The following is a 12,787-nucleotide window of genomic DNA, read 5'->3' as shown; positions in this document are numbered from 1 at the left end:
CTTTGAAGTGAGTTTTGAGTAAAAACTTTATTATGTATGGTATTGCTCATGCTTTCACGTTTAACATTAGTAACATTAGCCACTAGGGGCTGTAGTTCACTGAGAAGCTACGCAAACAGCTGTCAATATTGCAGAATGAGTATTTGCGATTTGACTAATGCTTGATCATATGGCATGTAAAATTTTGTGTAGTTTTCCAGAGAACTGTGGCTTTGTGTATTAAATGCTTCTTTAGTTTGAACACGTGCTGGAGATTCCCCGCTGATTGCAGAGCCGTCTTTATAGACAATCCCATGTGATTTATCGTTCAGCCCTACTTCAAATGTTGCTTTGGCAAACGGCAGTACTGCATAAATCTTCATTTGTCTTTGTGGCACTTATATTGCAGCTTGTGTGACCCTCCACTGGCTGACATTGTGCTTTTATTACAGAGGATGCCAGCTCCGATCAGACTGCGGGAGCTGATCCGGACCATCCGGACGGCTCGAACCCAGGCAGAGGAGCGGGAGATGATCCAGAAAGAGTGTGCTGCCATCAGGTCATCCTTCAGAGAAGAGGACAACACATACCGCTGTAGAAATGTGGCTAAGCTTCTTTATATGCACATGTTGGGCTACCCAGCACACTTTGGCCAGGTGAGGAAAAAAGAGTACTTCAGAATTGTTTTAATCTTCAAAAGGAGTGCATGGAGTTTTCCAGTATTTAATGGACAAAATGTCAATTTCAGCTGGAGTGCCTGAAACTGATTGCATCACAGAAGTTCACAGATAAAAGGATAGGATACCTGGGAGCCATGCTGCTTCTTGATGAGAGGCAGGACGTCCATCTATTAATGACAAACTGCATCAAGAAGTGAGTGTGCAGATGATCTCATCTCGTCTCAACGCTTCCATCCATCACAGCTGGTTGTGTTGATTGGTGGGAGTTTAATGTGACTGTTGTAGGTGGCGAGTGTAAAGTGCAGACTGATTGGGAGCTGCTTCCTGAGTGTGATGGCATTTTAATTCACATCTCCTTTTTTTGTTCCATTAAGTGTGCCTCAAGCTGATCATTTTACATTTTCGGTTCTAAAAAGCTTGTTGTTTATTGTTTGCTGGAGATCTAATGTGATATTAAACTATGAACAAAAACTTACAATTCTGTTTTTTTAAGGAGCTTGTGAATTTCATGCTCTCATTATTGACTAGACATGCATTGAGGGTGGTGTGAACCATTTGTTTTTGTTTTTCTTTTGACAGTAACATTTAGTTAAAGCTACTTGGTATTTATTTAATGTATACTTTATCACTTCAAGCATTCTCTGTGAATTAAACTGTATGAACAAAGGGAATGCAGTTTTTTTTTTTTTTTTACCTTGAAGAGCTTTTCTAATTTTCTCTCTGTCTAATGACCGTCCATATTTGATTTACAAACGAGAGAGGGTTTAGCTCGAATTGAGGCGAGAGTTGATTGGTTGCTCCCAACTGTGGACTTTCCAATGGCATCTTTAAACTCAATTTATTTTCAACTCAAGAAAAGCATATGGCAAAAGTAAAAGAGCCTTTATCAGCGAGCCTTGATCAGCCAATCAGTGACTGAGATATTGCATGACAAACAGGAAGAGGGGTGTCCAAAACAAAATGTGTAAAAGTCACAGATCAGAAGCAAAAAAGTTGCGATTTCCCACCCTTCGGTTGAACTAACATAATTATTGCATACTACGTGATAAAAACTAAATTCTTTTTTCTAGTGTCTCCTGACAAATGCTGGTAACAATCAAAACAGTCTGCAGTTTGATGGAGCATACAGGGCCTGAGTTATACACTTTCTAAATCAGGCTTTTAAACAAAAAAACAAAGCGGTTTGTGTTGTGGTGGTTCATCATAGGACAGACAACATATATAATAATATTTATCACTTTCAGCAGTTCTTTTTGTAATTTCAAAGGGTTTTCTGTAAAATTCCATTAAGATTTTGCATTTATTATACTGTATGAGGGTATGGGGTAAAAGAGAACCAAGAGGCATTTTTCAAATGCATTTTTAAAAAGCTATTTAAATTTAGAATTTAAATGCATTTAATATGATCTATACGCTTGTTAAGTGTGACGTCACGCGAAGCGGCTTCCGGGTCCAAGCGCTCTATTCAACTGAATGGGGAGACTCATAAAATGGTAATAATAAACGTTTACAAAGCGATTTAATACTTTCGAAAATCACGAGCGCAATATATATATGTCCATGCCTAATATCCGATGGCCAGAAAGTGATTCATTGTTTTATAAATTGTTAAATTGTTGGTATTTGTTATGCAGCAAGCCTAGAGATTGTTGTGTACACTATGATTTTATATAAAATTAACTTTTAATGTGTGAAGGGAATAAAACGTGATCATAAACGAATGATTTCTCAACTCAAATGAGTGGCGGCTTGGACCCGAAAACAGTATTACATACGTCACCACTTAAGCAGATAAATATACTTTATTTGTTTAATTAATCAAATTTTATAACATAAATTTTTTTTATAAAATTGTCCATTTATACATTTTAAAAAGGATTTTTAAATGCATTGTTTTATTGCTTTATTAAATGATGTCTAAAAACACAATTTAAATATATTAAGCTTGGGCGGTATCCAAATTCTGATACCGTCAAACCTCCTCCCTATTTTACCTCGGTATCCTGTATTACTGTGCATAATAAAAAAAAAAAATGACATAAGGCTCAGACAACACACACACACACACACACACATAGAGTGAGAGACCACCAAGCGATGCACAGCACCACGTTCTCTCTCTCGATCTCACACACACATAGAGAGAGAGCACCAAGCGACACGCATTATCACGCTATCTCTCATATACACACACACACACACACACACACAAACAGACCTCTAGTTCGTATTTACCACATCTCCCTTCTCGTTCGGTCGAAACCGGAAACACTGCCAAACTGCAGGTTAATTGGTCTCGCCATCTTACCTCCCCTCTCTCTCTCTCCTCCACACTGTCCCATGATGACAATCATGCATACGCATTTGTAGGCATTAAATAAATAATATTAATTATTTAATACGCGTCTCCTGTTTAAGTGCACTGTTTTTTATGACAGTATAATGGTAATAAAACTGACATTGTTGCTATTTTTAGATCCCGCGGTATACCGTATTACCGCCCCAAGCCTAATAAATATACGTTTTTATGCTTCAGTTATTGAATTGTTACTTTGATTCTTCGCTTTATTTCTAACTGGCACTCCTGGTCATCCATAGTAGTAGGTAGCTCATTAATAATTAATGACTTTAGTTGCTTTGTTACATGAGTTTGGACTAAAATAGCATAGTGTTGAATAATTTTGCTGTCTTATTTATGGACATTCATTTTTTTCCTCCTGTCCTCTATGACCCATTTTTATTTCCATTAGAACAGAGATGATGTCTTTCGAATAAAGTGATTGTAGATGTTTTTATTTATTCTGAACACGTTTCTTCTCTCTGCAGTGACTTGAATCACAGTACACAGTATGTGCAGGGACTGGCCCTGTGCACTTTGGGCTGCATGGGCTCATCCGAAATGTGCCGTGACTTAGCTGGAGAGGTGGAGAAACTCCTCAAGACATCAAATTCTTACCTGAGGAAAAAGGTATTTCACCAGCTGAACGTGGACTGCATGTCCAGTTGTATGTTGAGCTCTGAATGTTTGAATCGTTTTGACATGAGCGCTTCGCCCTCAGGCTGCACTGTGTGCAGTTCACGTCATCCGCAAGGTCCCAGAGCTGATGGAGATGTTCCTTCCAGCAACAAAAAACCTGCTCAGCGAGAAAAATCATGGTGAGAGCTGCGTTATTCAATCTTTCCTATAGGTCTCTATTCTAGTCTTTGAAAATTAAGTGTTATGCATAAGATTTGGTACATTTTCATTGATGTCTTCTATATAAGAAGAAAAATGAACACTTTTAAGTTCCTACTATTAACAGGCTGTTTGTTCGTATTCATAAAGTACATATAATGCATGGTCTTATTCTACGTCCCTAATCCTGTCCACTACTTAAACCCAATTACTATCTTAATTACTATTAATAAGCAGCAAGTAAGGAGTTTATTGAGCTAAATGTCAAAGCAGTAGGTAAAGTAATAGTGATAATTGTACTTTAGTACCTGTAGTTTTACGGGAAAACAAAAGAAAGATGCGAAAAAAAATTTAAATCACACATTTTTGTTTATTTGCGTTATTACAATTAAGTAAACATGGAGGTTTGAATATTTTGGTGCGAGTGGATGCTGCCAACTTTTTATGTATATATATATATATATATATATATATATATATATATATATATATACTATCTGACAAAAGTCTTGTCGTGGGTCCCAGTTGTAAGAGCTTTATAACTTGACTTGTAATGCTGCGTTCACACCAGACGCGGAACGCGCGTCAAGTGCGTGTGATTTACATGTTAAGTCAATGCAAACGTGCGAATAGACATCCTGCGGCGCGAATGGCGCGGCGTGAATGATGCAAATTGCGTGAATGGCGCGGGACGAATTGAGCGTTTTGCGCGTTTGACGCGCTTAACGAGCGTTTCCCCGCGAATCTCTTGAGTTCGAAAATCTGAACTTCAGCGAACATTCGCGCCGCGTTAACCAATCAGAAGCTTGCTCTTGTGGGGGCGTGATAGTGACGTAGAACCTGTTGATGGTGTCCCAGGGGAAATCCTCCAGGCGACACAGACAACAAGTCATCAAACTGGGCTTAACTTAGTCAGAAGCACCGTTCAAAGCCTCCGTGATCCAGGTTCAGTTTCTGGCGGAGTTTATGAGCTCACAGAGCTGGATGCACCTCTGAAAGCATGTAGTGGACTCAGACACGGTCCTAAACGTATCAACGCTGTTTTTCAGCCTTCATAAAGTGCATAAACACTGTTATTTTCTTCATAAAATCTATGTTAGCCTTTTAGCAACGAAGCTACAGTCACCTGGCAGACAGAAGCCCTGCCCATCACGCGAATCCACGTCTGTTCTAAAGTTAATTTGACACGCGAATGAAACGAGTAACCTCAAATGTTCACGCGGCAATTTACGCGCGAATAGCACGATTTATCCGCGCGTTCCGCGTCTGGTGTGAACACAGCATAAGAATAATAGCTTGACACCTAATTTTAAATGTCTTTTTTCATCATTCCATTATTTCTAATTTCAATTTTATTCAGTCTTTCAGAGTTAGCAACAACAGCAAAATATCAGTTTCATAGGTTAGCTAACTGTTTAAATCAATGTTTTGTCCTGTTTTTTTGCAGGAGTTCTCCACACATCTGTTGTTCTGCTCACTGAAATGTGTGAGCGAAGTCCTGACATGCTCTCGCACTTTAGGAAGGTACGTAAGCCAGTGTCCTTGACCTTCAGCAGTCACCTCTAAAACTGCGTTTAAGCACCACATCAGCCAATCTGAGACAAAAACGCTCATATCTGTTGCCAATAGCACTGACATGACTACTCAAATGAGACTGTAGTCCTTACTGAAATCTGGATGCTTGTCCTGGATTTAGCTGCAGGTGTGTTTATCTCACTGGGAGATGAATACAGGTTCTCTCACTCTCTGTATATCTGCTTCAGCTCTTCCCACCCCCAGCCTGATCTACTGTGCCAGCACGCCCACCTCTCATGCTCATAACCGTAGCATAATGTTAAGCTCTTCTCTGAAAAGTGACTCTATTTTCCGATTCCCCCCTAACATCTACTTCATATTTTTTCTGTCATTTGTCTTTGTTACAATTCCTGCATTGTGTTAGAATGAAAAGGTAAGAGGACATTCTGGTTTCATAGCTGGTGCATGCTCTTAAAGAAAACAAAACAACCGCATCATCATGATCACTGTAGATCTAGTCCAGTTTCTTTTTTTTTTTGGTTTTGACGTACTGTTTATTTTGCAATTGTTGTCATTTAAGTGTTTTCTTTTGATTATACAGGATTATGTAGACCTCATATGCATTCTCACCTGTCCTGCGTTCACCTTTAGATTAATTTTTAATGGTTCTCCTTTCATACGGTCACTATTGGGTTGTGGTTTTTCCAATATGTACAGTATTGTGGGGGGTACAAATGAAGACATTTGCTAAATTAACAAGAATTCTGGTTATAAACACACAAACAATTATAGCAAACGCTGACATGATGATATCCATGTCTTAAATACCAAATCAGCTGTGTAGTGAAACCAATCTATTGGAAGATGATCAACTCAGGGTGCCTATGTGTATTGACTCTTACTGACCCCTTTTTTTGTGCTGTCCTCTTAAGACCTCAGTGACCCTGCTGTGACCTTGCTCATTATTGCTCTATCATTCTTTTCTCCCAATTATGTATCTTTTTAGCTGGTTCCACAACTTGTGCGAATCCTGAAGAACCTGATCATGTCAGGCTACTCTCCTGAGCATGATGTGTCCGGCATCAGTGACCCTTTCCTGCAGGTATAGACGCATCGTTTTCTGTCAGTGGTGCATAAAAGTGCATTGGATGATGTTAGTGTTATGAAAATTTCTTCAACATATTGAAACAACAGTCTTTGACTTTAATTTGGTTAAAGTATGATGTACTTTCATCTAAATTGGAATATTGAGTAGGGGTAGGGCTTTTGCACATTCCCTTGTAGCAAACTAACAGTTTTGTTAAGACCACAGAAGCACCGCTACTCTAAATGCGGAAACAAATGATCAGATTGTGATTTAAAACAAGGCAAAACCTTTTTTTTTTTTTTCTGTAGATTAATTTTTCACTAAATGAATAACAATGTGCACTAGCAAAATAAAGATTGTAGATTTTGAATTCATACAGACTTTAAACACTCCCAGTTAGGGCTGCAGAATAAATAGATCACTCATCAGCGATACACAGTTCAGAACACATGGTTTGTGAAGTCACGGCAAAGTTTAACCAGCAAATTTCATTTGCATGAATTTTTAACTGTATTCGAGAGTTTAAAGCATTAGTTTACAAGAAAATGGTAACATTTGTATCTTTAAATGTAAATCAAAGGCGGCAACACCAAGGGTCTAAAAATACAAATTTATTAAATTAAAAAGGCTGACACAGAGCGTGTTACATTTCGAGCCACCTGATGAAGAGCCGGGCGGCTCGAAACGTAACATGCTCTGTGTCAGCCTTTTTAATTTAATAAATTTGTATTTTTGGAGCCTTGGTGTTGCCGCCTTTGATTTACATTTAATTGCACTTTTTGCGGTTTTGGCTGATAACCCAATTAAGAGAGATGTGCGTGCTTTTGTACAGTTTTTTTTTTAACATTTGTATCTTTACAATGATTAATTGTATTTAATTATTTGTACACTGATGACTATAGTGATTTGTTTTTATTGTTCAATTTCTGCACCTCAATACTGTTGCTCTACAGTAGAGGTCTGCGCGGGACTAATTTTTATTCTTCTCCCGACCGCTCGTGCCGTATATTCAGCCTTTGTTTACCTGCTGCCTGCCCCGTTTTCTACCTGACCGTTCCCACTGAATTTAAATCTGGATTCCAAAATCTCATGTTTAAATTGGGTACTACCAAAAGAGAGGGGTAACAGATAAAAGTGAAGGTTGTGCAAGGATTGTAGGCTAAATGTCAGGTTTGTTTGCCCCTTTGTGATGAGATATGTGTGCCACATTACACCTGAGGTTCCAGTCTTGTGACTGCTAAAGGGTAAAACTTTGAGGTATTATCACATCCAGAAGGGTAGTTTTTTTTCCATTTGCTTCAATGACGCATTAAAAAGACTCTCATACATCAGACTTTCCTGATTCCAAACAGTAAACTAACCATTTTATAATGCAAGCTGAAGGACAGCGCATATTCACTTTGCTCTGCCATGTTGGTAAAGCCCGTTCTGAGCAGATGCAGATGATGCGCACACAAACTGCGGAAAAATTTAATACATTTTCTTTATATAAAGCATTACCAGAATGCACTGGTCATACATTCATAATTTATAAAGGCTGATTTATACTTTTGCATCAAGCGGATGCTCCGCATGGTCGCATAGCCCTTGCCATGGCTATCACTGACGCTCTCAAAAAATGTAACTACACACCGCAACGCTGCATAGCGCAAGCTCTGTGATTGGTAGCGCTGACGAGTAAGAGCCACGCAAACCTGTTGGAGGGAGTGTTTACAAGTGTCGAGTCCCGTGAAGGAGCTCCAGGTGGACAGTTTTTACATTATGATTAACGTTGTTGCACATCCGCCGGTTCCACCTCAAAGTGAGCGAGTTTGAGCTACTTCTACAAGAAGGTAGCGTTCAGAACAAACAGAACACCATCGAAGAAACACGACACAGAGGAACATAAGTTTGTTTTGGAAGTGTTATTGCAGAGCAACACAAACAGCGCGCAGAAGTATAAATGCACAGCTACACTGTAGGCATGCACCGTGGGTCACGCCGTTCACTCAGTGCAGAAGTATAAACAAGGCTTAACAGTCTTGAGCACTGGCTGTAACCGTGCTCAATAAGATAATATGCTGTTCTGAAATAACGTTGGCACTCAGGAGTGCTATATTCTTAGACCTCCAGCTCCCGTTTTGTTTTACACCAGAGTTTTCTACCACGTTTTATTCGGAAATGTATGAATGCAGACCTCTACAGTATTAAACTATCTTGTAATTTGTATATTATTTTATGCAGATGCCCAGCCCTACAACCCAATCGATCTAAAATTATGAGTTCTTTCCAAGAAGAGCTATTCAATTCATCTGGTGAAATTTGTATTCATATTAAAATGTGTATCGAAGAAAAACTAAACATTGCAATGCCGTGCAGCCCTACTCCCTGATTTTTCTAAAACCAGGTGCTACAAAAATACCATTTAGTCTGATGGTAATTTTGCAGTAGCAGCAAAAAATGCACTCTCCCATGACAAATTAAAAATTGCTTAGGAAGCAGAGACGGTGCTATTTATGCTTTGCATCTATGGACTGGCCTGTAAACAAGGTGCTTAATGACCAACAAGCAGAAAGTCTTGTCTAAAACTGAAAACTTTTAAAGATGCATGACGATTTTAGCAAAGTCTCTTATGAAACTGGGATTTTCATAACAGACTATTCAATAAATAAAAGTCTCCTACAACATCTTTAACGTAGCCATCAGTGTGAATTACATTATCTAATGCAGTGGTTCTCAAACTGTGGTACGCAGGATTCCTTCTAGGGGTACGTAGAGGAATCGCTGAATAATAAAAGTAGAAAAATGAACACTCTTTTAACCTTTTAACGCATATGCTAACACCGTTGTGATCAGTAAATTGATTTTAAAAGGCTTTTATTTTCATTTTTCTAATGTATTCTATCATTTAAAGCTAATTTCCTCTCCATATTTGTAACGGTTGCTGGGGGCATATCCTGTATTTATATATCCCAATGTTGACAGCTATAGTTTAATCATCTGCTTTTCTGGCACACAAAGCCTACTCTAACACACAGTAAGCAGATCTAATTTCTAATTTAAATATGTAAATCTAATTCAAATATTTAAAATACACGTTGATGTTTAGATTTCAAAGTTTGCAAAAAATGTCATATAAATGCAACCTATTTTCAAATATCAAAATTTATCAAAAAGAGTTTATATATGAATACATCATATTCACATATAATATGTTTTTGATAAATTTTAAAATTTGAAAATGGCCTATATTTATGAGGCCCAAGAGACATTTCCAGGTTTTTATGATAATATTTTACATTTATATGCGTTTTCTTTTTACTTTTTAAGAACAGTGCTTTTGTTTATTAACTTTTAAAAGCACATTAATTTAAACCCATTCATTTTAGGTTTTGGAGTTTCTTCTGGTGTTCTGATGAGATGGTTCAGGTGTGTTTGGTTAGGGAGAGGTTGAAAATGTGTACTGTTGGTGTGCCTTCGGGAACGGAGTTGGGAAACACTGATCTAATGTATCACATGTCATTTATTTGATCAAATGCACAACATTGATTTTTAGAGTGGGCCACAAGTTTGTAATCCATCGTTCCCATATGAGGTGATACCTGTTCTTTATACCCTAAAGCAATCTGATGAGCTCCTCTGGGCCACACTGTGTCTCTTGGCATTTTTAAGGTGCGGATATTGAGGCTACTGAGAATTCTGGGAAAGGGGGACGATGACTCTAGTGAAGCTATGAATGACATTCTTGCACAGGTAAGCAGTTAATCTACTTTATAGAACAGTACGTTTTGTAATGTTCTTTTTTTTGAAAATTTCCCATTAATTAATGTTCCAATAGGTTGCAACGAATACAGAGACGAGTAAAAATGTAGGCAATGCTATCCTCTATGAAACGGTTCTTACTATTATGGACATCAAATCAGAGAGTGGTCTGAGGGTGAGTGTTACATCAGTCATGCTGTTCAACATCTGAGTGGGATTGAAATGTGAAAGTGGATGAAAATGCTTTTGCTTGCTTTATTGCAGGTTTTAGCAATTAACATTCTAGGACGTTTTCTTCTCAACAATGACAAAAACATCAGGTATGTGTTTTGGCTGTGATCAATTGTGACATTCAGGTTTGATGATGAAGAGATAGAATGATGAAGACTTTGAGTGATCCATCGACTGAGTTTTAAATGATGACCTCATTGTTTCTGACTATAGCTGTAAGGATAATTCACACAGAACGCTTTTTTTATTCCAATCCACTACTTTTCTTAAGAATTTATTTATTTATTTTTTATTATTATTTTTTAAAAAATATGTAAACATGTTTGACGGATGGCCTTTTTGCAATGTCTTGCATTATTTTTTGAAGCACTTCGCACTTGACAGACTCCCTAGTTTTTCACAAATTTTTGTGAATTTTTTTTCCGTTTTTTTGTAATTTATTTTGTGATTTTAAAAAGGACTGATTTTGTGGTGGTAATTCCCAGAAAGTTGAAGACAATTTTGCGTAAAAACAATTATATAATTTATATATATATATATATATATATATATATATATATATATATATATATATATATATATATATATATATATATATATATATATATATATATATATATATATATATATAAATATATACACTGCTCGGAGGTATAACTGCTGAAGAGTGAACAGACACTTAAAAATATCATTTCCAAAGCAGTAGGCCAATCAGAAGTATTTAGAGGCATAAAAGACATTGCAAGCTTCTGGTGCTTCTTTCAACCATTCCTGAGAGCTATCTCACGTTTTTAACCACAAAGATGCTTTCTGTGTGACCGGCTCCTCGCTGTGAAATAAACTAATTGATTTCACGTGCTTTCTTGATAGTCTAAATGACAGGGGTTTTACATGTATTACTATTTTTTTATCAGATATGTGGCATTGACATCTCTACTGAAGACGGTTCAGACAGACCACAATGCTGTGCAGAGACATCGAAGCACTATCGTGGACTGCTTAAAAGACCTTGACGTGTCCATTAAAAGGTAATTTATGTGCACTCTATGGATATTTATGCATGCCGCGACATCCTCCTCCTAACATGTGTCCTTCAACAGGCGTGCAATGGAGCTGAGCTTTGCCCTCGTCAATGGCAACAACATCCGGGGCATGATGAAGGAGCTTCTGTATTTCCTGGACTCCTGTGACCCCGAGTTCAAAGCGGACTGCGCATCGGGGATCTTCCTGGCTGCTGAGAAGTAAGGCTGTTTAGTGAAGAAATCATAAGAGGAAGAGCCAAGGATTTCTATATCAAGTGGCTCTTTTTGCATGTCCTTGTAGCTTCTGTTGAGATTTTAAAACTGTAAAAGCCTAGCAGAAAAAAATCAGATCAAATGCTATAAGCAAATCCTTGAAGAACAAAGAGGGTTTTTTAGCTGAGTTGTTTGAGTGAGTTGTGAAGTGGCTGTGTGATGATAAAATGAGTGATCCATCGGCAGAAGATGATTCTGTTGACACTTTTATATCTGACAGCACTAAAAGGAGTTTAAGGGTGCTTTTACACCTGCCTTATGTAGTTCGATTGAATCGCACTAGAGTTCGTTTGGGCTGGTGAGAATGCAGCAATCGTACTCGAGTGCGCACCAAAAGCAGACCAAATAAGCGTACCGAGACCTGCTTGAAGAGGTGGTCTCGGTACGCTTTCAAACTAACCCTGGAGCGGTTCGTTTGTTGTGAGAATATGATTCGTACTAAAACAGATCCAACAACAAAAAGTACTGCGCCTTTTGGACCAATCCAGCTGCCGTAGGCCGATGCTCTGTGCATTATGGGATATGGAGAAAAAATATTTGTTGACTGCGCTTTACCAACAGAGAGAGAGAGGGGGGGAAAACATTACCTGATGGATCGTTGGTAATATTTCCGCAAGATGACCATGTTGCAGTTTAGCTAAATTAATTCACATCGCCTCCTGAAGTGACGAGCGATGCATTAAAACAATGTTTTCAGCCGCGCTTCATTCTCAATGTATAATTTGTCTAAAGCAGGGATACAATCAATCAGCGCAGTCGTCCCTACAGAGTAAAACCGACATTTTGTGTCTGTCGGTTTTGTTTACCTGCGGGAGTTCATTGGCAATTTTTCGCACGTGAATTCTGACTAATCAATAAGCAGTTTAGGAAATATGTTCAACAACATCTGGACAATGAGTGATGTGGATTTTGTCAGATGACTGCATTTTGGTTCGTTTCAACTGGTTCGGACCAAAGCCAGACGTGTGGTGTGAAAAGGACCCAAAGACGGCAGAAAATGCAACAATGTATCATTTATTGCCCTTGGTCCGAACCAAATGAAGCGAACTACAAATGTGAAAGCCCTGAAAGTTGGGTTTTTATA

The 12,787-nt window shown here is 38.1% G+C and overlaps 1 protein-coding gene across 3 annotated transcripts in view; it reads left to right on the top strand.

Annotated features, from left to right (window-relative positions):
- ap1g1 (adaptor related protein complex 1 subunit gamma 1) overlaps positions 1-12,787 on the top strand; it is a 46,738-nt gene that overhangs the window by 17,473 nt on the left and 16,478 nt on the right. For all 3 annotated transcript variants that reach the window (XM_087258848.1, XM_087258847.1, NM_199682.1), the window contains 11 exon segments: positions 432-635; positions 728-852; positions 3,486-3,627; positions 3,719-3,815; positions 5,282-5,358; positions 6,356-6,451; positions 10,088-10,168; positions 10,254-10,352; positions 10,442-10,497; positions 11,323-11,436; positions 11,509-11,649. In XM_087258848.1, coding sequence (XP_087114974.1) covers positions 435-635; positions 728-852; positions 3,486-3,627; positions 3,719-3,815; positions 5,282-5,358; positions 6,356-6,451; positions 10,088-10,168; positions 10,254-10,352; positions 10,442-10,497; positions 11,323-11,436; positions 11,509-11,649 — 1,229 coding nt within the window. In that variant the 5' untranslated portion in view covers positions 432-434.

This window comes from Danio rerio, chromosome 7 (genome assembly GCF_052040795.2).
Source record: "Danio rerio strain M-AB ecotype USA chromosome 7, GRCz13ab, whole genome shotgun sequence".
Classification (NCBI taxonomy): domain Eukaryota; kingdom Metazoa; phylum Chordata; class Actinopteri; order Cypriniformes; family Danionidae; genus Danio; species Danio rerio.
This window is presented reverse-complemented; position numbering and strand designations above follow the sequence as displayed.